Raw genomic sequence first — 27,901 nt, 5'->3', positions numbered from 1 at the left:
AAGCCGGCATAATCCCCATACAGCATGAGGGACGCCACTCCACAAGAGAAGCCATGGTAATGAGAGCTTGCTGTATCAGTTACGTTAGCTCTTCACCTTTTCCTTCTCTACATAAAGCACAGTGGTGGGAATTAATAATGATTCTCTGCTGTTGTCACCAGCCAAAACCTCACAGTTCTGTACTGGCCCTGTCAGGGAACGTTGGGCACATCTCATCATTTAGCTGTTAAAAGAACATCGTTACTTCATTTAAGAAGATGACTCGCGTTTTAAAGTGGAATAAATTACGTCAGCGTTTTTTTTTTTTTTTTTTTTTTTTTTTTTAAAACCATATTATTCAGAGGTTCACTAAGAGCAATGTTCTCTTTTCAGGAACACCCTGATTCACATTCACCCACCTGGAAAGCTGCCACAGCACAACCACAGTCTTGATCTGCAGACCAGCTTTTAGTGAGCTTAGGGTTCACATACTTCTAACCCGTAGACTATTCTCGATGCTGTTTGGTCAGCTTTGTTGGATATGTAATCAAAACATTGATGAAAAGATGTTGATATGAATACGAATTGAATAGAATTTGATAATTGTTTCCCCAGTTTGACAATGTCTGCAGGTGGGGCAAGGTTGTTTATCTTAAAATTGGTGTCCAACAATAATTGCAGATAGTTTTGAGATGGGGTAAAATCCCCCCAATATAGTAAGTTTGGTTGTTTTGATGTGATTACTGGCTCTGTTTGTATTTTTACCTCTTTTGCCTTTATCCTCCTTCATACTTTCTTACATGTGTTATATGGTTTGTTGTTCTACCTTATTTCATAATCAAAGCCTTCCACACTTCCTAAGTCTCTGTTTTTTGGTCACAATGTTACTTTTGCTTTAAGCAATTGCTTGTTGTGGCTGTATGGAGTTATAAAGAAATCAACAAATGGCAGTTCAATGACACAGCTTGATTTGGCCTCTGTGGGAAATCTTTGTGAAATGTTGTGTGAGATCCTTCTCATATAGTGATAAATAAATTGAATCCAACCTAATACGACTCACTTTGTAATACAGTTAGTCAGAACAGAAACTACAAAAATAACTGGTAGCTGCTTTGATTTAAAAGTAATAAGGAGGAAGATACCTGTCCAAGTGGCTTGGTAGAGTGATTGAATGTCACCAGCCATAAGCAAAAGTCTGTGAACATTTGTTTTTGGAAGTAATGTTTTCCACTTCAAAAGCCCAATAGCAGGTGAATAATGAGCTGTTAATGACCCTTTAGCATTGGTCAGGTGTAGTAGTTTCCTGGTGCAGTCCCTCCCTCCCGCCCGCCCTCGCCCCGCCCCGTTGATCCAGGACAGCAGGAGTAATCCCACACACAGCCCCGACGAGGAGCCTGTCACCCAGGATGACATCACACAGGGAGTGACGTGAAGTGGCCCTGCTGTGTACAGGGCCTGGCCTGCAGCACGTGGGGATTCACATGAGCATTAGTGCTGCCCGCATGCAGAGGCGGGTGCTCGCTTAGCCACTGGCTTTAGATCTAGTTGGGCTTGGTTGGCTTCACATTCAGGCTGATTTAGCAGGGATGGATCTTGAACATTTGAGCAAGTTGTAGCTCCATTTTGTTTCTAATATGAAAGCCTTTGTGGTCCCTTTGGTGCTTCCCCTCTTGCAGCAGTATTATTTTGTTTTGGAGGCATGGAACAAATTAAGTTCATTCTGAAACGGCACACGGTAAAGTTCAAGTTGGTGTCTAGGAAATGTCTCACATTTCTCAAGGGTTAAAATGCAAATTAAAGCAGTAGTCATCATCTCGCTTGCCTTCTAAATGTGAATTATGTAATACCAAGCACTTTGTTTGTACACTAAGCAAAAAGGATATTATGGCATCATTGCCAACTGAGGGACATCATTAGTTACAGTGTAATAGAACAATGTGAGAGGCTTTTCCGGTTGTATTTGACTGAGGCAGTTTGAATCTCTCTTTTTCTTATGTTTATGATATAAATTGCGTTTCTACTTTTTTTACAAGGTAAGAACAAGATGCTGATGATGTTTGTGCTTTGTTTGGACCAATATTCTGCATGGTACGACTGCATGAAAAAGCACAAGTGAAGTCTTGTGGTTTTAGAAGTTACTTGCTCTTCATCACAAATCACTTTGTGGACGGGTTTAATGTGACGCTATACTTTTTGACATGTATTGCCCTAGTGGGAATCCTGTAGTATTAGCAGTATGGTTTATCTAGTTTAAGAACACATGTTGATTATTAGAATGATCTTACTTATTACTGTAGAGTGATATTGCATTTTCTATAAATCACGGTTGAATTTCCCCATTCTTTGCTAACAAATAGGTGGGCAGGGTTCAGATGGATGCAGAGGCTTGTATTTCTTCACAAAGGCTAAAAATCGATGAAGAGGCCGCCAGGGCTGGATGAGGACTTCTCACCCACAGAGTCTGGAGTTTAGGTTGGCAGCTTTCTGGAATACTGAGACCAATACATAATGTTCGCCAGGTGAAGTCATGTATCCATCTTCCTCTGTCCCTTTAGAGGCAGAACAACACTTTGGACTGGACGCTCTGCAGCAGTCAGTGTCTTGTTTTGGGTTTCTTTTTGTGCACATCTCTCAAACAGTAATGCATTGATAGCAGATTAGCTTCCACTTCCCTCACTCACTTTGAGGATCAAATACCCTCATTACATTTTCTGCTGTTTCAGGTATCCACCGCATTGACACTGTGCACAATGTAATGTGGTCTCCGTGTGGAATGTGGGAATGCCACTCATGGTCCCCTATAGCCATCTCCACAGTAGCCTGCTTCATGTGGCTGTTAATTAGCACTCCTTGACTGGTGATTACTGGGCCTGACTGCAGCGACATGCCCCGGGCACAGAATAGGAACTTCTGAGTATAAACCATCACTGCAGACAGACAGAAAGGAAAAAAGTAAAGCTAAGGCTTAACAGCAACGGATGCATGATTCAAAATCCAAAAGTCCACTGTGTTAAAGACTGAATAAAAGACTTGAAATCCTGTCAATCATTTAGCCATTTAAACCTGTGAAATAAAACATCTTTGTGAGAGTTTTGTCACATAATGTAGAGAGGCAGGGTGAAAGTTGGGTCAGGGGCTCTGGGGGTGGGCGTGGTCATGTGGGCACATATTCTGAGTGAGAAGAATATGATGTCTTCTCTGTTTACAAGATGGATGAACCATTACGCACAGGTGACAGGCATGTTACAGTCATTTTAAACATTTGATCAAGCAGCTAAGCTTGTCATTGAGCCGTAGGAGCTTACACATTTTGTTTATCACAAATTCCTCCGCAGTGTTGGCTGCACTGTCTGCTGTCTGGTTTAAAGCAGGTCAAGTGAGATCAACAATCTGTTATTTATGACTGGCTTATGAGTACAATAGACAAGTTAAAACACATCTATAAAGAATACTGGTCTACATATTTTACAAAAACACAAAGGACATTTTTTTTAATAACTAAAAGCAGGAATTACAGCCTACATAAGTGATTTAATCACAATAGTTTCACAGATTCAGAGAATAGAAAAGTATAGTTCCTGTATGCTAATTGATAACAGTAACAGCAGCATTTTGCTGCATATATCTCACCCAGATGTTATTAATTATTCATGACAATTTGGCAGCTCTCCAAGATACACAATAGTTCAGTGCAGCATTTTTCAGTTTCACTTTGTCACCAAAACAGGTCTCCTCAACATTTTTGCTCAAGTTAGGTCGAGTCTCACGGCATCAGACTGCTCTCATTTCAGCTCATTTATATCTATTAACCTAAATGGTATATTTTCGAAACAAACAGGACATGATTCAGGACAACTGCTTGAGACATTTGGGACATTTGGTCACCGTAGAAGATAATAATATTGAAATATTGCCTAGTCAAATAAGTTTTTAATAATACTTAAATCACCAACAGCTCTCAAATTCCACAAAGTTGTTCCCACTGCTGTATCCATATGGAGAAGTAGACCAAGTGTTTCAATTGAATTCTGAAAAAGCTTTCTCTACTCCAAAGTGTGAGTTTCTCATTCCAGGCATTGGCATGCTGTGCAGTATTCGAGGGAACTAAGTGAATTCGGCCATCTCTGCTCCATGCACTGCTACACCATGACATCAGCTCTCAGACACTTTGATAAACACTTGTGTTCAGAAGCTCATACTGCCCATTTCAGTTGGCTGGACTTGGCTGTTATTATTTTGCTCCAGTGAATATCAGCAAGTTCAGTGAGTCCACGTTCGGTTGAAGGGAACCACTATGAAGCACTATGTCTTCCACGGACCAGGAGGCGTTTTTGTCTGACGCCACGTCCCATTTCCAGAGCCAAATTTACACCGTGTCACCTGAATAGTGGGCGCGCTGCAAGATGAGTTTGCGTCCTTTGGAACCTCACTTGAACCGCTGCTGTCTGTAAATGGTTGCCTGCCCTAACTCTCCTTGCTCTGTTGTGTTGAGAACAGCTGTGGCCTCAGGGATATCATTGTCTCATTGTTCATGGAAATTAGGCCTAAATTGGGTGGGTGCTTTATGTTCACCGGCACCAATACATGATTGTCTTAAATGAAGGTATTAGGCATTTACCAGAGCGTTCTGTTCCTGATGGTGTTTAAATGCTAGTGTTTTGGCAGTTTTTGAACTCTGCACAGTGCACAGTTTCTATGTTTAAACTGTGATTATGAGCAGATTATTTTTAGACTATCTGAAACAGGAGGTTGCTCTAATTCTGGCAACTCAGAGATTAGGTGGTGATTCTCTGTATGCACTGGTACTGTAGTTGTGCTTACACAGTTGGTATTATTCTAGTTTAGAAGCAAGGATAGATAGTCAGAGCAATCAGTACAGTGTCTAATGGACGTTAAAGGGCCATGTCCTTATGAACAATACTAATAATAGACCTAAACCACAGTGAACGTCTTTCTTTCTCAATCCTCATGTTGCGGGGACTCTGGACTATCTTTAGACCAGATGAACTTTATTCAGTTGCAGTAGCACAGTGCTAAAGTTCACTCAACTTGAGGTTAACGCATCTCTTGGGTCTATACACAATAAAATCGAGCTCAAATTCATAATCTGTAAGTAGATCTGGTTTTCCTCACCTTATTTTGCCTCGAGCTCTCGTGGAGAAAAAGGCTGGTTGCTGGGTTCACATGGATCAGGTTTGGATGTTTCTGAGCCAGCAAGCATGATAGGGAGGCCGCGAGAGGGAAGTTAGACTTGGCAAATTTTTGTGTGATGACTGGACAGCTTTTGGACTAGACCAGCTCCAGTGGCATGGCCTCCGAGAGGGCAGGCATGGTGTGGAATCTCTGACATCAGCTGTGTGTGCATTCAGACTGGTGTTGTCTTACGCATTACACACACAGACGCCCACAGCTGGTGGTCAAGCCTTCATCAGGGTCGGAATGTGCTCGCTACGTGTTTCACACTGCAGAAATGTTATTCTTTAGAGTAATTATAATATACTTAAGGAAGGGATGTTTTGGTTTGTTTGTATTGGGGCTTTTCTGAATTTTAATTCCTGTTTTATTTTTAAGTGGTGTACTTGATAATCCTGACGTTTCTTACAGCGTAGGCCGAGGCAAGTGGTGAAAGATAATTAATGTCCTTATTTGGGAAGGAGATAACCAGTCTTTGCTGCAGCCACATCACGGTTCTTTGCTCCACTGAAGGCAAACGCTTTCTTGGATTCACATGAAGAAGCGTTTTTTTTTCAGCTAATGGGCTTGAAGCGGTCCACTAGTTCCTTTAACTCGCATGTCAACAATAGCTCTGTGGATGTTCTGTTTTGCTGCAGTTTAGCAGGTTGTATTGATTTTTCTCCGGTGACCAGCTTACCGGTATATTTCCTTTTGTCCAGGGAAATGGTCACACTCCAATTTACTGTATTGATTTCCAAGATGTAAACCAATAGGAACTGACAACATCTGTCTCCTCCCACAGCACTGGTCAAGCACATCTGTTCAGCTGAGTAGGGGAATTGGTGAGGCAGCAGTTTACAAGCAGTAATGGCTCGCAGTGCCAAGCTAACAGAATCCTAAATTGTGTGTTGTTTGCTTTATCTTTTTATTCCTCAAAGGTGCACCTTTGGTCTTTCTCCTCCTGTGAAGAACACATGAGTTAAAAGTGCTTTATAAATGAATTAATTTTGACTTTGAGAAAGGAGGACTGCCTTGCTTTGCCTGAGGGGGTATTTACAATGCTTATCATATGCTTCAGCGTTATGCAAGTCATTGGGAATGAATGTGCCTACGTTACACTGTTCATACGATGCACCCAGCTGCCCTTGAAGACAACTGATACTGCAGAAAATGACAAAATTGGCTGAGATATTTCCTGCTGTTTCTTCAAAGGCGGTGCAGTTCTTCTTCGCCATAATGGCTGTATTTATCTGTGTTGTTTTGTCAACACAACTACAAGCATTGCCCAGTCATTATGCTGTACCAAGGAAAGATTTTGCTTTGCAGTGCGCTGTTATGCATTTTCTTGTCCAAGGCTGTAGGGTCCACTCTGATATGCCCCCCCTCCCCCTTTTTTTTAACCCATTTGCTCTTTATGCATCCTATAGCAGAGATTTATTTATTGCAGCAGTGCCATTGTACTGCTCCGTTCAGCTGAGAAAACTTTGGAAGAACAGGGTTTGGTTTTCCTCCATTCCTTAGCCAGGCAAGCTGTAGCTCCCATGTTATATAATGAGTCAGTGTAGGCTGACTGGGCTCAGTCAGTAACCAGATTACAGCACTCCACTGATAAAGACAGCTGAAGGACAGCCATCCCACCACACCTTTGTTTTTCTTCCTCTTATGGTTTTCTTCAGTCGTAAGGTGTTAACTGTGATTGATTGTTCACAGCACACCCAGCCCTATTTCTGGAGAATAAAAAACAAACAAACTTTGACTTACTGAGAAAGCACCTTAACAAGGAAGGAAGTATTCACTCCTACATGTTTTAATGCATGTGTCTGTAGTTTTAGGCACAATAAGCTACGCCTATCGCAGACATTCAGAGCACTTAGAATGACAACATAAGACTGGCTTAAGTGCATCAATCGTGAAGATTTAAAGCTCTCCAAATTCCCCTAAGTCAGTGTTGCCCAGTTAGTACTGGAATTATGAGGCTGATATTTGAGTGCTTAAAAAAACCCGATAACGTCATATCAGCACATAGTACTTATTCAGCAAAAGCACCTCACATAAACAATTTTGATAGTGTTCTCTTAGATTCATCTTTAAATAATTGTGAATGAAGTGGAGCATGATTGAAAAGCACTTGGAGCTCTGTGATTAATAATCTACGTGCTGGAGACACCATTTTCTGAATGATACAACATGAAATAAGTTAATATCGGTCAGTATGTTGGTCTAGCTTTAGCTGGCAGTACATATCGCTCTGTCCAAAGGTTGGAAGGTTTGGCTTTCTATCCCACCGTCACTAGACCACAGATGGAGCACTGGGCCACACTTATCACCCCTGCTCCCACCAGCCACATTACCCTGCCCCTGTTTGCTTACTTTATGCCCTTTATCTCATTACTCATATTGTTTTGCAAAGCTGAGAGGGTGTGTTATATTCGCTGAGATCACATGAAAGGTTTTGTCATTGAACTAAAATAGAACTTACACATTCATAGACACGGTTATTCATCATGTCTTGACCATTAAAGGGAAACAGGATCTCTGTCATCCTCATTTGGTAAAGTCACACCACAAACCGGTGCTGGTAATGAAATAATCTTCTCAGGCTCAGGTCATTGTTAAGTATCTATTCAGGTGTAGTTTACTACTGTTGTTGTTTGTCCCCAGCTCCTTTCCCTCTTAATTGTGGTGACTCTTCCATTGCAGAAACGTTACAGTCCATGACCCTGTTTCCCTCGCACATGGAGACAAACTGTCTGTATACCTTGCTAGTTTAGTATAACAGGCATGTGGAGAAGCAGGTTCTGTGATGGACACAACCCGTGATGCACATGTAAACTGTAATGCCATTACCGAAAGTGAAAAGACACGATTCAAACCTTCTCTTACTCCCAAATCACTTGACAGGTATTTTATGGACAATAATTGTCTGTTTTTGCATTAAAGTAAATCTACATTGTATTTGTATTCTCAGTTACTGACCAACACTGGTCAGATCCTTTCTATATCTCAGACTCTTCGAGCATCTTTAAGGTTTGTAATGTGACATATTTCTGACAAGGAATATGCCGGCAGGGTCTGTCACAAGAGCGGTTTAAATCAAATCAAAAGTGGGCATTGTTTAGCGAATACAGCGCGATACGAAGCGGTAGAGTTAATGAAGCTTCGGAGCTGCAGATCCCTGTGAAATGAATAAATTAGACCTCAACCGCATTCTTTTGGAAATGGAAACAAAGCATTGCCAGCTGAAATCCAAACACACCCCCTCCTTCTAAGATACTGCTTCGCTAGCTACCAGTTCTAGCTACCAGACAATTTGGGTTTTATATGTTGGGTGGGGTTAGCCAGCATCCCAAATCACATTTGATTGGATACAGTGACATACCCATGAGCTCAAGATCAGTCATACAAATATTTTTATGTTTTACAGCAAACGAAAAAAGGGCACAATTTAGCATGCAATGAAATAAATGAACCCAACCCAGGGACGCAGGATTAGAACATGAACATTACTTTTAATGTCACTGTGTCTTTAAAGCGGCTGTAACCAATATGTTTGTGAAGACAGTGTGACAGTGTGAAAGGGATCGCTCATAATAATGAACCTACAGAGAATTGTCAGAATCTGCAGCTCCCTTCTTTTCAAAGCTTTATGGTGAGTTTCAGCTCATTGTTTAGCTGTCGGCTGGAACTTTACTATTTTGGTTCACTGTCACTGCATTCACAGTGTTTTCGGCTGCAGCAGGCAGCTGTTTCCAGTGAGAAAGCTCTAAACGGACAGACACAGTTCGAGATTAGATGGTTAAAATGGTGGATCACTCAGTAACTAAACAACCAGATGATTTTCAGATCAAAACAGCAAAATAGTGAATATTGGACTCACATTTATCATGTAGCCATGACTCATAATGAATGATAATGTTTCTGTAACTGCAGGGTGTCTAAATAAGAAACAGTTGGCCAACAAGTTCACCATATTAACTTAAAAAATGAAAGTGCTGTGTTCACAACTTGTTTTAGCTGTCCAAAACAGGACGGTTTAATAATGCAAGAGAATTTCCCTTTCCACTGATCTTTAAATTAGAAAACGTTTAGATAAGGAAACAAATATTGGTTCATGTAAAAAAAAAATCCTCTTCACACTCAGATCACATTGTAATATATAGTTCCTGCTGCTCCCATTATTTAGGTCATGCCATATTGAGTGACCTTGCATGAATGACCTTCACAGTGAAGCATGACAAAGCATTTAGAGCACGAGCATCTTTTGCTCGCAGTAGGCTAAAGGCCTTCTCTTTGTGTCATGCCCTTTGTGTGTCATACATTGTGTTGTCTGTTTCTCTCCTTATGTTGTTTATCTTGGTTTGCAGTCAGCAGTGGGTAATGGCTTCACCCCAGGCTGATAACAACATACTGTACCAACACTGCTAAATCCTGTCCGGACTTTACAACAACAAGGACAACAAGATGTTTTCATTTAGCATCTTTGATTCAAGCAATGCAGTTTAAGGATTAATTAGGAAGGATTAATAGAAAAATAGTATTAGAGTTGTAATGACAGTGGAGTACGTTGCTTATGTCTTGCTGCTTTTATCCTGGTAATCAGGCTGAATTGACATTCACTTTTGTAAAAGGAAAAATTAGACATGTGGACAGTGATTCAGATGTCTGGAAGCAGGATAGCTTTTTTTTTTGCAGATTTGATCTAAAAATGTCTTGTTGGTGTGTTACTGCTTGGTTACATAGCTGTTTCACCATTTGGCCAGTAGCTTTTTACACATCCCTTTTTCTCACCAGTCAGTGCCTTCATCATCTTTCCTACATCTGCCATTTTTTTTAGCTAAGTCATATACTGCAGTTTGCACTTGTCTTTTTCTGTCAGGCTAGAGAATTGAGTTTGTTGAACCCTCCGGAAAGGGAATGTTTCCCTTTAAGCTCCACCAGTTCAGCTGCTCTTTGGTCAACAGTGGAAGACAGCGGCTGTTTCTCCTGCTGTGAATGTAGGTAGCGTCTCAAATGTGAAAGCATGCATTCCATAAGAGTAACGTAAAAATCTTTTCTTCATAAACGATCTAAAGGCTAAATAAAACAAACTTCTATCCCCCGTCCCTGCAGTGAATGGACCGTCCCAGCCCACCGAGGGCTGACGCAGTGGGCTTTAGTGACCTCTGTCTCTCTCAGTGATCCAGGCCATTCTCCCAGCCCTCAGCTCAGCACCCACGTGTTGTCAGCAGCTCCTGTTACGTAAGCCCTCCTGCCAGACAAAAGCTCAGCCATCCCAGACACAAATCACTGACTGCCCCATGTTGGCAGCAGCGCTGTTAATGTTAGCCAGTAATCCACACACAGGGTCTTTCTTGAATAGAATTTTTTTTTGCTGGCTGCCAAATTGAAAATGTTGGCCACCTATAAGACATGAAATATAATTTATAATGTTTTTTTTTTTTTATCTCCAAGTGTGATTGAAGTCGGCTTTAGTGTAATTTCCACAGTCTTACATTTCTGCAAAGCAGTTAATGAATAATCAGATTTTTTTCTAAATGTCACATTACATGGACAACACCCTACAATTTAGCTTGCATTGATAAACTTGATTAACTTGTAGCCTCCCACGTCACTGCGGTTTAATGTCATAAACAGTATTACTGCTCTGTCTTAATGACTGTACGTTCTGACATGTCCACCATTGTTTAAGCCTCTCTCATGTCTTTTGTTTTTGTTATATTGCAACAATTAAAAAGTGTGTCACAATGTACGAAGTAAACATTAACCAAGGCCAAAGGTGGAAGTAATTTACTCTCGTTACTGTCACAAAGTTGTTATATTCCAAGTATTGTACATTGCTGGCTAACATGCTAAATGCTAAAATGCTCATGGTGGATCCTCAGTACTGACGTGTGTAAAGGGGCTGAGTGTACTGGTTATATTACGCTTTGAGAACGATCAAGCAAAGAAGTTGAATTCAGAGTAGATTGTGGATGATGTCACTCTGCTCGAGGCTCGTCGACAGTCGTTCAGACAGGTTAGTATAACAATACAAACTCACTGTGATGGATGTAAATCTCTCTCAGGAGGACAATGGCAGTATTGCTAGGCAAAGTGTGTATAAGTTAACTAAAACTGACGGCTATTTTGTTTGCTTGACTATGTAGTGGAGTCACTGTGGATTATATATTTTATACACATCTGTGTTATCTGCCTTGGTGATGTTTTATTCTGCTGTTAATTCTGTAAGTGGCAGGTTATTTAATGTGTTGCAGATTCCATAACTCTTTCTGTTTATTGTCCTTTTTGTAGATTTTTCTGAGTCTTGTCCTCTTTCCTGGTTAATTATAAGGAGGCTAAACTGAACAGTTGTGTAGTTAATCACCAGCACAGGCTGCAAAGTGCTCTCTGGACAAAGGGACTCTGTGGTGTGCTGTGTATGTGTTGACATGTTAATGCTTTTCATTTTGTAGCCTAAATGGGTTCTTTAATTTGATAGGCACATAACATAATCACCATATACAATTTGTCCTTACCCTCCCTCCACTCCCCCTTTCCCTTCACTTTTAATGAAACTTTGAAATATTCTAGTAATCTTTCCATCCCTGACAGAGATGCATAGCAACAACCTTCCTTAATAATGCTTGACTCACGGAGGCTAATCTGACTTGCTAATATGCTCTCAAATCTGATCTAATAAATAAACAATAGTAATTTCACTCTGCATACAGATTGATTAAAGCAATTTAAATAAAAAGATAAGTGATTTGTTATCATATTAGGCTGTAACGCCAGAGGCTTTGTAGGACACAGTCTGTGAGGGCACTGGCTTCTCCTCAGAAATAAGTGTTTTGAAGGAGAGCCTTGTGACATAACATCAAATGCATCAACGTGGGTTCACAGGAATGACTGACATTACAGGCCCAGAGTGACAACAGCCATCCTTTTGTTAGTCTGTGTTGGTACTTTCTGTCCACAGCCCTTCACTTTTATCGTCCCCTTTTTTTCTGGCTGTCAGTGCCTTGTGTTTTCGGTTGATGTGCCAAAAGTTGCAGTCAATAGACCAACACTGTTTCTAAGAATAATCCAAGCAATAAATTCCCTTTATGGGATGCTATTAAAGGACCCGTGTGTAGGATTTAGTGGCATCTAGCAGTATAGATGCTGAATGCAGTGTCCTCGCCTCCCCCTCCCCTTCCAAGCATGTAGGAGAAACGAAAGGCCGCGAACATTGCCCAAAAAACCCCTCTCTAAGGTTTGTCCGCTCTGGGCTACTGTAGAAAAACATGACGGTTCAACATGGCAGCCTTTGTGGAAGAGTACCCTCTCCCTCTGTAGATAAAAATACATTTTTCTAAGGTAATAAATACCTGTTTTTATAGGAGAGGAATGTGTGATGGACTGCGTCACACAAACCCCTTGCATTGAACTCATTTCTATGAGACTGGTGTCACAAGCCAAGGCCTCGTCGTTACAGTTTTAGCTGTGCTCAGTCTTACTCGGTTTTGTACTTTTTGATCTCTTTCAGTTTTTTTTGTTAAATGTTGAAATTTCAGTAACCTTTAACTCTCATCCCTTTTTATATTAATAATCCCTAATCCCTTTCAAACTGCATTCACTCACGCAGGTCAAATGACTCACGTTGACCCTATTAGATCACTCTCCAATGAGACAGTAGCTTTGTGTAAAAAAAAAACACAACGAATTCTTCTCATTCATTGAAATAAGACTACCGCACCGGTGTTCATTGGTAGGCTCTGGCGGAAAAATGCAGGTCAGTCCCATACAAAAGTTGACCCTGGCTCAGCTTTTACTGCAGTGCACCACAGACAAAGGTAGTGCGGTGTCTAAGCAGACATGAGAAAGTTCCCAACTCAGAGCAGCGATATCCCCTACAGCGTCATGCCAATTAATGCCTCGATAACTTTCGACTTTAAATTGTGACGTTTTGCCTTAGAGGAGTATAAACGTGTGTTTGAGTCTGATAGCAAACTGGACTTCCTGGACTGGTTCGTATTAGCTCCATCTTCTTTCTGGTCCCTATAGCAACACGCTGTCTTCAGCACAGCCCCTGGTGTTTTTTTGATGCAGTGCTATTATGGGTCAGAACACGGTTCAACCCAATCCTCTGTGTTAGCCTGAATGGGGTCTAAGTCTGTTTTGATACCTGCTTTACTCTCACAGCTTTTAAGTTGTTATATTATGTGATAAGCAGACCCGAATATCACAGAACTGACAAACTGCAATAATGTTAGGAGACCCTGCAGAGGAGGCTGCTGGATGCCTCAGTTTGCAGAGAAGGCTCTAGAAATACTGTGCTTGCTGAGAAAAGGCCTTTTGTACTGGAGTCTGTTCCTCCCCTGCGTGCCTCTGTGGCTTTTGCTGTAATAACGATGGAGAAACTGAGGGAGGTAGGGAGAGAAGCGTGAAGCGAGAGAACGATGGAGAGGTGTAAGAAGAGTAAACTCGTGACTCATCAGGCGCAGTGGAAAAGGGTTCACTGAGTCAGAGATGAGGCAGGAACATCGGGTGGTGGATGAGCCATGGGACGGATGGGAATAGATGACTGTAGGTAGATAAAGAAAAAAAGTTTTTGATCTTCAAGGCAGCATATTGACTGGATAGTTTTACTACTGGGCACCGCAATTTTGTAATTAAGAGAGACATAGAACATTGTCATTATTTATGTGCTGGTTACATGTTTGATGCTGTCACTATATTGGGAAAAAGGCAGCACAAAGTATTCTTCAGATCTACAAAGTGATTAATCATGCTCACAGTGTGAAATGAAAGTAGTATACTGTATTGCAGCCCTAAGATGAAAGATTTCATTTGCCTTTTGAACTGCATTGATTGGCAAGGTTTATGATTTACCAGATGTTTGAAACACTTATTATTTACACATTATACTAAGCCAGCGAAGTGCTTCGGAGGGACAAATGTCACAGAACAAGACTGTGGCTGTGGGTCAAAGCACTGCTGGAAAAGAATATGTACTCTCTGAATAGCTTTCCTGGTAAAATAAAGGCTATTTGCTTTAGCTTGGCCCCTAAAGTACATCTTTTTTAGCCGGAGCTACTTTGATTCATGCCTTTTGTCTGGCTGTGCATTGATTGCCCTCTGCATCCTTTGTGTCAACGGCCCATCCATGCTGACTCTTTTTTTCCTCTCAGTCTTGATAATGTTTCTGTATTGATTTCAGTGCCCAACTGATGCCGGTCTATTGGAGCTGCCATTGAAATTTGAAGAGTAAAATTGTTTAATTGATTTCAAAGGGGCATCTTCGAAGTAATACGATGTCCTCATATCATACTGATCAAATACATTTGAAAATGAATACGACATTGAGGTCCATTTCCTTTCCAATCCTTGAAATATATAGGTTTTCTGCTGTTCTCTGAATCTAAAAGCATCGTTAACTACAATGATACGAACAGAAATCCAGATATTTCCTAACAAAAGCAGGCAAACGTTGGCATTTTAATTTTTTGATTTCTGTTCAGACCCTTCACGATCTGTTTCTCTGGCCGAAAAAAAAAACCTCTTGTCTGTTTACATATTCAACAGGTCATATCTGAAGGCGGTATAGAAGCACATTGGTCTCAAGTCAAGATTTTAAAATAGTCATGACTTAAGTGATGGGTCCTGACAGCGTTTCTGAATTCATAAGAGCTAATTAAAAAGTGTTAGCAAAAACCGGATGTAGACTGAAACCACACTGTAAAGTTCCCCACATGATGGACATCTTGTCTAACAGCAGCTACCCTTTGGTTAGGTTTTGAGGCAAATCTGAGGAAACAGTTTGTCAAACCGGTTCACTTTGTGTGCCACAGCTGTTATCTTGGGTGGGAAGTGACTGCAAAGGTGTCAAGTTCAAAAGCAACCAGGTCACAACAGGCTTACATTTGAAAAGGGGTTGAGCAGGGTCATTATATCAGTGTGTCTCTCATTCACTGTTGTAAACATCCAAGCTTTAACTCTCCTTTTATCTCTTTTAAGCTGTTTTAAATCTGTCCTGAAAATGTTTTGCCCCTGGTGAGTTTATTCCAGCAGGTTTAATCTCATTTTATCTGTGTTCTCTTTTCAGGTGTGGCTGGTATAGGAAGTAGGACGAGGTAGAGGACTGGACCCCCTCACCCCTTCCCTTGCTGTCCTGTCAGGGAGAGCAGAGTCCGTGTTTGTTTTTTGGTTTTTTTGGGGTTTTTTTCTGTCCGGACACAACCCGCAAACTTGTGAATTCATGATCACATGACCGTGGATATGGACGCAGTCCTGTCCGACTTTGTCCGTTCCACTGGAGCTGAACCAGGATTGGCCAGAGATCTGCTAGAGGGTGAGTTGCATAGTATTATTCACAACAGTGGTCTTCAGTTACATTTGCACATATCTTTTTGATTTAGTCTTTTTTTTTGCTTCCATTGCTTATACAATTCAAATAAAAAAAGGGGGTGTGGGGGTTGGTTGTGTGAAGTTGACAGCTGGTGATGTTATGAGCAGCAGCCAACTCGTTCCGCTGTCCTAGCCAGTGCTTCTGGCTTGTTACTGTTAATTAGGCTATCATACACTAACAGAAGGAAGGTATAGCTGGAGTCAACAGGGCTCCTGTTGCCTAGCAGCAACACAAGTTGCAGATAAGGATATGGGTTAAAAATTTAATGCAATGCAGTGAACAGCAGCAAGCCAGCGAGCCGAGACGTGCTCCAAATTCTGATATTTACTCGTGCGATGGAATGTGCCAGTGGCCTTTACATAAGATAAGACCGGCTATGGTGGCATTGACTTGCAGTAAATATTTAAACTCATTAGGGATGTGCCATTCGAAAGAAGATTCAGGTTGTCATGCTGGACTGTGTGGCTCAAACAGATGTTCCTGTCCCTCTCTCTGTCTGTAGGCAAGAACTGGGATATCACTGCTGCCCTCAGTGACTTTGAGCAGCTACGACAGGTGCATGCCGGGAACCTGACGTATTCGTTCGAGGATAGGATGTATCTGCCCCCCGAAAAGGAAATGGCCAGGGTAGCGCGGCCTATACTCCACCGCCAAGATGAGGTGGTGCAAGGTGAGGCCACCAGCAAGTGAGATGTTTTTGTTTTAATGTTTAAATTTACTGGTAGATACTCCAGTTCAAAGTGCTGGGCTCAGTAAGGGATCTTAAATAAGGACACACACCGACTCAAAGCACCTGAAAGCAGTCTCAGACAATTAGCAGTAATAGCTAATGTAGTTTTGACAAATGCAGACAGTGATTGTTAACCATTGTAAGTCAATCTTTCTTTTCCTTGACAAATTTCTCATGAATCTGACTCTGAAGTTTAATAGCTGAAAAGAATTTCCTTTTAAAATGTACTTGAGATAAAAAAAAATGTACCTATTGTCTGTCACTTTCTTTAGCAGCAACAGAAAAGCGCCTGTCGAGGGGAATTTCCCATGCCAGTTCAACCATTGTGTCCTTGGCCCGCTCTCACGTCTCAAGCACTGGAGGTACCAGTAGTGAGCCACTTCTGGACACGCCCTTGTGCACTTTCCAACTACCAGACCTCACCGTATACCGGGATGACTTCCGTGGCTTCATCGAAAGAGACCTTATTGAGCAGTCGATGATGGTGGCCTTGGAGCATGCTGGTAAGAAGAACTGGATTACAATCTTAATTTCTTATAGCTCTCTTTCAGGGAAGACAGTTTGACACAGCAGGAAAAGCACTTGTATAAATAATAAAATGAATGATGGCTGTCACTGTCACACTGTCATGGGTCACTGGGATACTTGAATAGAGTCATGTGACATCCTATTTTCCAACATGGAAATCTAGGTTTGACACAATATGTTTATCTTCCAAACCTCTGCATTTTTTTCCATATGGAAATTACTACAGCAATTGTTTTGGGTTAACTTGTGCTTAATTTATAATGCAAACAGGTGAGATAAGTTTTTCCTATTTACGTGCAGGGCGACTAAACTGGTGGACGAAAGTGGTTTCAAACTGTCAGAGTCTGCTGCCTCTGGCAACAAGCGGAGATGGAAATTGTCTGTTACATGCAGCCTCGCTTGGTGAGTATCACAGACCTTTCAAACAAGACCCCAACACCGTGCAGGTTCACACTCCATTAGCTTTCATTAAGAGAGCTTCATTGTTAGTTTAAGCACTAATTGCATTTTACAACGTTGCAGTGCACATTCACTTAGCCTTTGTGGCCCACTCAGGAGCCCTAGCCCAGAAAATTGATAATGTCCCAACTAATGTGCAGGCATTACTTAAGCCCTTGTAGTGCATCTCCTGGATAGTAGGTGTGAAGTAATATTTATGTGCTTAACCTGTGCTTTTTAAAAGATACTCATAGGATTAATGCACAAATTGCTACAAGTATAGCTTTACAATGATTGATATGAAGTTAATTTACTTTAGAATTTGTACCTTTTTTAAACTTGTCAACACTAAAATACAAAAAAGCCCCTGAAATGCTTTTCATTATTTTCATTTTCAAGTGTAATTATACACAAGATTTTGTTTTCTAATGCAGGTATGTGGGGTTTTCATGACCGGGACCTGATGCTACGAAAGTCTCTGTATGCGCTGATGGATCACGGATTGGAGAGAGAAGCACTGAAGCGCAGGTGGAGGTGGCAGCAGACCCAGCAGAACAAAGAGGTCTGTTATTAAGGGTGCACATTTCTCTGGGTCATCGTTGTAACTGTAATGACTGTATGAGGGAAGTGGTATTCTAAAGCATAGAGTAGCTTGTGAAATTGTGATGAGAATGTTGCTAGAAAAAATATGCATCCTCTCCAGCCTACACGTCTGAAATAAGACAGTTGAAATGTCAAATGCACACAGCTCACTGTTGTTAATTTCCTGTGTTTCATGCAATTCCAGCTCAAAACACAGGAAACAAAACCAGGGACAGGCAGGGCAACATTGGGTTTCTGTAAACTTTATTTAATCGTAATTGTAGTGATTTCCCGTAAATGGGTATAATAAATGATCATGGCCTAGAGACTTAGAGAAATTCTTTGTAATTTGGTGTACTAGTATTATGAAGTCAGATACTTCGTGCTTTTATTAATTCTCATTAATAAAATGAGAATTAAATGAGGCATTTTATTTTATGGCAGAGCAGTTGTATTGGATTGCATTGGATTTGACAGGTTTAGCTTTTTTAAAGATGACTAGTGATAGCTGAAGAATGAGGGGGTGGAATCGAACCCAGGCCACTGCGGTGCATTGCATGCTCTACCAGGTGAGCTACAAGGGCACCCCACAGGTGTACCTAAAGTGGCCACTGAGTGTGTATATGGGCACTACACCTGCTCCAACAATAAATATAAAAGGTTGTACTGCAGGTTTGGCAGGATTTAAATATCAAAACCACTTCCACATACAGGAGTTAAGATTGAATTCCTTCTGTCTTCCTCATTTCAGAAAGGTAACATAAGTCACTTTTTTTCCTATTTTTCTTTGGTTATTTGATTGTCTTTAACAGTCTTTGTTCAGCCTTGATAACATGCTGATTACTGTATCAAATACAAACAATTGTTTTAAGATTAGATAAGTGCTGGTGTCTCCGCCTAGTATTGATACTTTTTATCAATACCCCAGAAAGAGACTGTTTGAGTTCTGTATGCACTGCAGTGTACTTCCAACATCCTACAAAGGCCAGAAGAGGATCTTTAGAGCACAACACAATGACCTTTCTCCCCATGAAAGCAAGCACAACAGTACACTAAGTATGTTTTCCAAAGTGGTCGCAGACAGCATGCAGACACCCACAGAGGAGATGCCACACGAATGGCTGCCTAATGTTCACCCATTCTTCAACCGCTACCACAGAGGTGTCCTTAAGCAAATCACTTAAACCAAAATTGCTCTAGTGGAGCTGCACAGTGGCGAGCAGTAGAGGACTCAGAAGCTTTCTTGTCTGAATGTACTGTAGGTGAATAGGGACATTGATTCTGAGCAAAAAACACATTAATATGCAGTTTCTTTCTGTCCATATATGGAGATTAAACACAATATTGATGAGGGTTCTGTTGCTCCTGTGTGAATGGCAAAGGGATTTGTAAAGGCTCTAGTTTCTCTAATTTCTTTCCTCAATTGTCAGTATATAACCTTGTGGTAAGACGCCGTAACGTCAGTGCATGCTTTTGTGACATTTGACACTTCCTCTCTAAATGGCAAACGTGTGTGTGTATGTGTGTGTGTGTGTGTGTGTGTGTGTGTCCTTCCTTTCTCCTCAGTCTGGTCTGGTGTACACGGAGGAGGAGTGGCAGAAAGAGTGGAATGAACTGTTGAAGCTAGCCTCCAGTGAGCCGAGAATACACTACAGCACCAACGGCACCAACGGGTATGGTCTGGCTCGGACAATGCAGGGACTGTTAACCCAACGCACACTTAGTCACACTCATGTTTTTATTCATGAACAAACAACTGCGCTCACAATCAGAACTGAGTGGCTGGCCCTCATTTCGGACAATCTGCTATTTATTGTAACAAGCACAAGTTCAGTTCAGTGGGTTAAATATACTGACAAAGCTCTATAATGCAAAATCTTGGAAGTTTTAAGGTGGTTCCAAATGTTTTTATGTGTGAAACCAGTTTAAATGTAGGTAGCTTTCCTTTAAATACTCGTACCTTCATATGAATGTTGTGTTTGTGGCCCACTATAAAGTCTGCAGGAATCCATTAATAAGGCACATAAAAATGTAGTGTCTTTTTGAAACTTTGCTTATCTCTGGTTTTGCAACAATTGTTTCTGTAAACCAACCAACCATGTTGTTGTCTTCAGGGCGGAGTCCTCTGATGAACCAGTTTATGAGAGTTTAGAGGAGTTTCACGTCTTTGTCTTGGCTCACGTCCTCAGAAGGCCCATAGTTGTCGTGGCTGACACTATGCTGAGGGACTCTGGAGGAGAGGGTAAATATACCATTGCTAATGCATCATGTACTGTATTTCATAATATGTTTGCATAATGTCCTCATATAATTCATCCTCTTTGTAGCTCAGATAGATTAGGTTTGGAATATACAGACTCTTCGCTACACTTGGCAGAAAATTGAGACAATCACAAGGAAGTATTTGAAAGAAAACATTTTAAGTTGTCAGTGACTGATGGCTTGCCTGAGTTGTCCTAATGAAGCAAACACCACCAATCTGGTATCTCAATCAGGTTAAAACAAACAAATGAACTACTGCCAAATACTGTGTGACCCATTTATGTTGCATAAAACAAATGTGCAGACACATATTTTTCTTTACAACGCGCCACCTTCAGCACTCTAGTGAGAAAACCTTAATAGTTTGTTAATTGTAGCTGTTGCACTGTAGCTGTTGTTTTACTGATATCAGAGGTCACAACAGTCTTGTTATAGAATTATTGCAACACTCATGATTGAAAGAAAGTAAGTGAGATATTGGTTTGATTTATTGAAAGCAGTGAAAGCTCCTTTATTTTTCTGGCTCAAATCCTCCCAGTGTGCTTGGAAACAGTGCTGAGGTCGGCTTTTCAGATGTTTAATGTCCTTGTTACTCTTCCCTAGCCTTTGCTCCAATCCCGTTTGGAGGCATCTACCTACCACTGGAAGTGCCAGCTGCCAAGTGCCATCGCTCGCCCCTGGTCCTGGCATACGACCAGGCGCACTTTTCTGCCCTGGTCTCCATGGAGCAGAAGGACAGCTCCAAAGAGCAAGGTAATGCTCGTCATCATTCATATTTATCATCATCTTTTTAGGCTCCCAGTGAGCAGTTGACATTTTAACGGCATAAGTCATAGCACATCAATCATGATCATATATTAATGTGTGCAAGGTTTACAGCAGCAGTTTTCTGACAATACATAGCACTCAGACATGTCAAAGACTATCAACCCATCAAGCAGAAGCACCAAGCTGCTTCAGCTTGATGGGTCAGTCTTTTTTTAATATTGACCTCAGTGGTTTATTTAAGAAGGGTGACTAAGGCCATTGGGCTTTTGGGTATATCTAATGATCACTGTAGCTCAGTGTAGAGCAAGCAAGTGACTGCCTTCCAGTATTAAAGTTGAATAATATTTTCATAAATGTTTGACTTGTAAAGTAAAAAGTTTGTAGACATCAAGAACTGTATTGAGTGAGGGTGAATTGGATTGGAAAAATGCTACTTTCTTGTATTATACTTATTATTGTGTCGGTCAAAATGCTGTTTGTGGAATTTTGGAGACGCACTGAATACTCAGGCTCACACTGAGGTTTGTGCACAAATTATAAATGCATCATTGAAATCCCAGACATTGTCCAGACATTGCATTGTTAACCAGTCTAAAAATATCAGATTGGACCAGCCAAAAACAATGTTGGTCTAACCAAACAGGCTAAATGTTAAAATAGAAAGTGAAAGAATTGATTGCACTTAGAAGTATTTTTGTCTACAGAGGGCTGGATTAAAACGTTTTATCTCTTTTCTAAGAACTTTTTTCCCCATCTCTACCAGCAGTTGTGATCCCTCTCACAGACTCAGAGCACAAAATGTTGCCTCTGCACTTTGCTGTGGACCCTGGAAAAGACTGGGAGTGGGGCAAGGATGACACAGACAACGTGATGCTGGCAAGGTATGATCTCCTTCTAAAAACAACTCCAGATATTGTTTGTCAGGTCAAATGTATTCACAAGGTGCATTTTACAAATTGATTTGTTAGAGGTGCTATTAAGGGTCACAACTGATACAGATAAAAGCAAGAATGGCACATGTTCTCTTGCATGTGTACACCCTCATAGACAGCTGTCCCTTTAGGACCGAGTGTCAGTGTGAAGGGATTGACCCTTGACTCCAGATTAGCGGCAGTGCCACTGACAATAAGATTAACTCTAAATACCTTCTATAAATGGACCAGGGGAAAGAGTGCCAAAATAGCAGCTCGGTAAAAATAGCCTTCCACCTTATTTACGTCAGTTGATGACACTGTGGATGTCTTATTCAGATTAAATGGTAGACAGACATAATATTACACGAGTGGCTGGTAATATTGTCTGGAAATGGTTATAAGGCTAGTGCAGAATAAGAATGCACAGCAGCAAGATGTTTTAGTGCATTTGCTATTCGCTGTACCATTCAGAGCCAATGTATTGAATGTCAAGTTAGTGTCCTTATCCCAGGGAACAGCTTAGTTTATTAACAGAATCATTTGTTGTATATGCATTCACACATTTACCTCTGGTATCATGGTGTAGAATACAGCTCATGACTGTCGTCCAATACTGTCTAACAGCAAGAACATTATTACATTTTACCATAAAATAACATCATCAACTACCTTAATAAAATTTCCCTAAGTACAACACTGGAGCTCTGGCAGAAAGTGTAGATGTCCTCTCACTGAGGTTTGACTTGTTTCTTTCTCTCCCTCCTCCTCCCAGTGTGGCTCTCTCTTTGGAGGCCAAGCTCCAGATGTTACACAGCTACATGACGGTCGCCTGGCTGCCCCTGCCCTGTGAGGTAAAGATGAAAGTCCTCACATCCATCCTGAGTCACGTCTCCTGCTCCTTTTACAGCAGGGAGGTTTAAAAAGCCCAAACTCAGACAACAGGATTCATCATTTTTATTGGACATCCTGGTTCTGCCCAAACTGCTTTTGCAATGACAGGCATGATAAATCAGTGATAAAAAGAATTATTTTTCAACTAACCATTCAGGCCACTTGAGGAATCCAAAGACTCAGTCAGCATTTCACAAGCCAGATTGAGCTTTGGAACGTAAAAGAAACCCAAAACTTGTAACATGATTATCAGACAGATGCCAAAGCGGTTGGTAGACTTAAAGTATTACAGCTGCTTGTGGTTTCTGTTAATTTCCCACACTCGTTACAAACAAGGACAATATTTTTTCCCTTTTCCATCAGACCAACTGTCCCCTGACTGCTGTACAAAGCGTATGTGAAAACAAACTACACTGGTCCATTCAGGTCATAAAGTCACGCCACGCAAACACTGTGACAAAGGTCCTCTTGTGTGCCACATGCGAACATCGCAGAGCTTGGAAGGACAAGTTCCGAGCAGTTTCATGGAAAAACTGCAGGGTCTGGAGGCAATTGCTGCATTAAAATATAATTTAAAGGGATTGTTCTGTTTAGCAGTGCTACCAGAGGATAGCTGTGTGTTGGTTATTATTGCTGAAAGATGGGGCATTCTGTAACTGCTTCTTGTTTGAGATCAGAATACTGCGTCATCATCTAGGTCATGCCATTTCTAAATACAGCATTCTGTATTTTACATCTTCCTTAACATGTTTGTAAATTTGAACAAGCATTTGGAAACTGACTCATTTGTATTTTTCTGCCTTGGTCTGCAAAAAAAGAGCTCTATGACTCACTCTTTTCACATCTTTTATATCTTGTGCTGATTTTTCCACTTATACCTGAGGGGCATGTGCCTGTACTGTTAGAACAGAATGTGACGTTCCTTCTTTTCCCGTTTTTTATGTATTACGTTTTTTGTTGTCCATTGTAAAGTCAGCAGATCGGGGCCTGGTGTACATTTTTCGACAGTATTTTTCCACTAACTTGTGTTTCTGCTTTGTTTGCTCGCAGCAAGCCCCTCTGGCACAGCCCGAGTCTCCCACAGCATCAGCCGGAGAGGATGCCCGCACTCCTCCTGACTCAGGAGAGTCAGACAAGGAGTCAGTCAGCAGCAGCTCCAATGGCAATGGAGACACAACCACAGGATCAGCGGTTAATGGAGGTGGGTCCCTGGCCAAGAACAGCACCTCTTCCTCATCTAGTTCCTCCAGCGGTGGATCGGCGGCAGCGGGAGCAGGAAAGGACAAAACCAAGAAGGAAAAGGACAAAGATAAAGACAAGAAGAGGGCAGACTCCGTGGCCAATAAGCTTGGCAGTTTTGGCAAAAGCCTGGGCAGCAAGCTGAAGAAAAACGTGGGTGGACTGATGACAGGAAAGAACGCTGGAGCTGGAGGTGTCAAGCAGGAGGGTGGGGAGAAGAAGAAGGGCTCGTTTAGGGGGAGGAAGGGCAGCAAGGATGGCTCGCCTTCAGCCCACACCTCAGAGGATTCTGGGAAAGGCTCCCCCTCCTCAGGTAGTGAGCGTCTCAACGGAACAGGGAGCAGTATGAGCAGCAGTGGTGGGAGCAGTACTGAGAGTGATACCTACAAGTACAGCGCTGATGTCAAGGTCAGTCTGGGTATCTTGCGCGCCGCCATGCAGGGTGAGAGGAAATTCATCTTTGCCAGCCTTCTCACTACCAGCAACCGGCAGCCCTTCCAGGAGGAGATGATCCAGCGCTACCTCACGGATGCGGAGGAGCGCTTTCGGGCTGAGCAAGAACAACAGCGCCGTGATGCAGAGAGGAAGGGTGTCACCAATGGCATCCAACTACCTAAGAAGGAGGCAGTTGGTGGTACAGAGCTAAGCTACCGGCCTTACGAGGCCAAAGAGGAACTGTCAGAGAACTCCTCAACTTCCTTCAACCAACTCAAACCCTCTCCTTTGAGCCCCTCTATGTACTCTGGTGTTGTGCCCATCCCCAGGCCCTCCTTCATAGACCAGCCTCCCGCTGCAGTACCCCTCACCCAGCACCTTCATATGCATGGCTACATGGACACTCGGCGCCAGCTAGCTGGCGGTTCTCCAGCAACCTCCTACCCCGGCCTCCCCTCTTACGCCACCCTTCCCCGGCACTGCCCCACAACGCAGGGTCCCTCCCATGTCCAGTACAATAACTCACAAGGCCCCGCCTCCCTGAGTCCCTCTCGCCTCGCACCCTCATATCCCCCTGAATTCGACCCACCAGATTACCCTGGGTCTGAAACCGCTGGTGGGAGTTACACAAACGGCTTCCGGGACATGCGCTCCAACTTAGACTCTCGGAGTGGGCAACCCCCAGTCAGACACTACTCACTGGGCAGCGCCGGTGGTTTGGCCAGCCTGCAGTCCAGCCGCTGTCGGACACCCAGCTGCACCTACTACGGACACCCCGAAACGGGCAACTACTGCTCCTACTGCTACCGGGAAGAGCTGAAAAAGAGGGAGACAGAACCAGCCATCCACAGGTTCTGAATGGACCTTTCTATGGCTTGAATTTGATGAGTGGCCTTTTTCAGTTAAAAAAAAAATAACGGCTGGGGCGGATCAGCCTCTGAATGGACAAGAGAAAGGCACAACCAGCTCCCTCCCTTTTTTAGCTGTGTCACTTCCTGTTGGAATAGACCTCAGAAAGTGTCAGAAAGTCAACATGACTACAGAATAAACAGGGTGGTTTCTGACTGCTGGGGTCACATGTTAAACCATAGAATAAACTAACTGCACTTCTGTTACATTTTGCTGTGGCTCTTATGCAGGCGTTATGTATGTGTGTACGCGTGTGTGTGTGTGTGTGCGTGCCTGTGTGTGTGTGTGTGTGTGCGTGCGTGCCCGTGTGGCGTGCCGTGGTGTGCCGTGCTGCCGTGGTGTGTGTGTGTGTGTGCGTGTGTGTCGTGTGTGTGTGTGTTGTGTGCGTGGAAGCTGCAGGCTCTCCTCCTTTATCAGAGTTTAACGCCTTGCTACTGTCTCCTCCTAGTGGAGAGAATGTATATGGCAGGCACCATACTTAACACTCATCAACACACAATACAGTACATGCACACATTTACACTAAGTCAGACTCACACTACTTCATACACAGTGATGCAAGCACAAACTGAAAAGGCACGAGTGTCTCCACTCCATTTGTGGTCTGTGATAATGTTTGGGTTGATTAATTAAGGGATGTTTGAGCATTTTGAAGTCACATCCGGTTTGGGTGATTTCAGTGTTATACAGATTTTACACTACTGTTACTAGATGCTTGCGTCATAGGTACCTCGGGAAACAGCAGAATTAATCCTTGTCGAATTGCTTTTTCGTCGGTCACAATTTGCATAATGCAAATTGGAACTGCCATGCAATGCTAATGATTAAGCATTCTGTGGGCTGCTGTGGTGCTAATGTTTCAGAATGCAAACACACAAATGTCCACGCATTGACGAAAAACTGCTCTGGACTGTTAAAAGTATCTTGTTGGCAAAACAAATATCACCTAAAAACAAAATCACTTTTGTCCAATTCATATGTCTATAAATCGGATTATGAAAATGTACCATGCATTTGGTCACATTATTGACCTGGCAGTGTAGAACAAAGACGACATAGCAACATAGCACTCGGTAAGATACTGATCCAGAGCCTGATCAAGAGTATTTCATGTTTGTTGGAATGTTTCTCTTTCTTAGTCGAGTCTTCCTCTTTCTGTAATAATGGTTGGCATTGAGGCATTTGATTATTGTGGCCAACCCAGGCATGCAATACTACACACTACAAAGTCAAAATGTTACATCCAGCACATCAGAGATTGGAGACACCAGTCACTTGTGTAACATGCTGTTAAGTTAAACTGTTAAAGTTGCTGAACACGTTGGTTTTCAGACAAGTAAAGCAAATGAACTGATTTGTTATTAAACGTGACATAAACTGGAGCATTGAGGATGTCTGCAGTTGTGACAGTTGTCTCCAATTTCTGTTTGCATGATGCAAAGGGACACATGCACTTTTGTTGGATGTTGATAACATTGTATTGACAAATTAAGGTAATAGGTTGTGATTCTGAAACTCACAGTTTTGAAATGACAAACCCTCTGCACACTGATGGTTGAGAAATGTGAAACATGTTGCATACAATCTCATGATCACACAAAAGGTTAACTTCAACGTCATACATCCATGGTGTCCTTGCTAATAAGACATCTTAATGCTTATTGGTTTGGTCGCTCACTCGCAAGTTCTGAAGTTCTACTGAAGGCGGTTTCTTAATTTATGGCATTCGTCCCGCCAAATCCAGTTGCGTTATCTCTTTTTGCACAAATTCAAGCACTTTCCTGATGTCCGTAGTTACAAAACTTTTTACTGTTTTTGAAGTGGCCTGACTGTTGTCCTTTGTTCATCTCTGCAGACACTGCCACCTCTGTTCATGGGAAAGCAGGGGCACAGGTCAGAAGGGTTTCTCTAAAGGATTCAGTTACTGTCGAGCTACAGCATTTTGGTGCCAGCGTCACCATCTAACTCAGTTTCCTAGTTGCCTTTTTCAGCATTTGTCCTCGTGGCATCACAATCCTGTTTGTATGTTGTGCAAGTCGAACATCAAGTATCCACTGCTCGCTTCATCGCTTGCAGTTTCTACTACTACTGCCCCAAGATGTAACAAATTATTCATTTTTGAAAAATTGTGTTAAAGCTATTAAGATAATGCCATTGTTCTTTTCAGTTAGGCATATCAACTAGTTGATACAGACTGATGTCTGATGTTTGAGTCTTCCTTATTATCATTTCAAATTCAAAGCTGTTTTAGTTCTACTAATGTCAAAATGACTACTTAAATACTTTAATTTGTTATTATTTCCCCTATGAGAAGCCATGGTGAGGAATTTCTTTTGAGGTATCGCGACTGTAGCTGCTCTACTCTTGTTGATTGAACCTATTCTTTGGAATTAAGTCTAGAAAAGCACAATTTAGTATGCAATTCACTGCCTTGCCCAGTTGAGGGCACTCTTGTTTTGTTTTTTCTTTTTAAGTCAGTATTTGGAGCTTACCCTGGGTGACCTATACTCGAACTACAAATAAAAATAACCAAAATATTGGGGAATCATTTTCCGTAGAGCTAATTTAAAAGTATAATATGCTATTTTCTACACTGCAAAAGCTGATCAAGGAAGAAGAGTCTTTTTTGCTGTGCATTTAAAGTAACACTAGAGTTTTAATGATAATAAAACACTTACATAA

The 27,901-nt window shown here is 41.9% G+C and overlaps 1 protein-coding gene across 5 annotated transcripts in view; it reads left to right on the top strand.

Annotated features, from left to right (window-relative positions):
- The window catches only part of otud7b (OTU deubiquitinase 7B), a 29,516-nt gene extending 4,091 nt beyond the window's left edge, over nucleotides 1–25,425 (top strand). The window contains exons 2-12 of one of the 5 annotated variants that reach the window (XM_035673046.1): nucleotides 15,221–15,466; nucleotides 16,026–16,193; nucleotides 16,529–16,756; nucleotides 17,082–17,183; nucleotides 17,654–17,781; nucleotides 19,368–19,474; nucleotides 19,916–20,043; nucleotides 20,667–20,816; nucleotides 21,595–21,712; nucleotides 22,518–22,596; nucleotides 23,687–25,425. In XM_035673046.1, coding sequence (XP_035528939.1) covers nucleotides 15,382–15,466; nucleotides 16,026–16,193; nucleotides 16,529–16,756; nucleotides 17,082–17,183; nucleotides 17,654–17,781; nucleotides 19,368–19,474; nucleotides 19,916–20,043; nucleotides 20,667–20,816; nucleotides 21,595–21,712; nucleotides 22,518–22,596; nucleotides 23,687–25,168 — 2,775 coding nt within the window. In that variant the 5' untranslated portion in view covers nucleotides 15,221–15,381 and the 3' untranslated portion in view covers nucleotides 25,169–25,425. Of the gene's footprint in view, nucleotides 1–15,220; nucleotides 15,467–16,025; nucleotides 16,194–16,525; nucleotides 16,757–17,081; nucleotides 17,184–17,653; nucleotides 17,782–19,367; nucleotides 19,475–19,915; nucleotides 20,044–20,666; nucleotides 20,817–21,594; nucleotides 21,713–22,517; nucleotides 22,597–23,686 lie in introns of all 5 variants that reach the window. The other 4 variants (XM_035673049.1, XM_035673044.1, XM_035673048.1 and 1 more) reach the window with 4 other exon arrangements.
- Nucleotides 25,426–27,901: the final 2,476 nt, after the last annotated feature.

Source organism: Morone saxatilis, unplaced genomic scaffold (genome assembly GCF_004916995.1).
Source record: "Morone saxatilis isolate NCDOM2014 unplaced genomic scaffold, NCSU_SB_2.0 Contig24, whole genome shotgun sequence".
Lineage (NCBI taxonomy): Eukaryota > Metazoa > Chordata > Actinopteri > Moronidae > Morone > Morone saxatilis.
The sequence above is the reverse complement of the archived record's forward strand: the minus strand, read 5'-3'. Positions and strand labels throughout refer to the sequence as shown.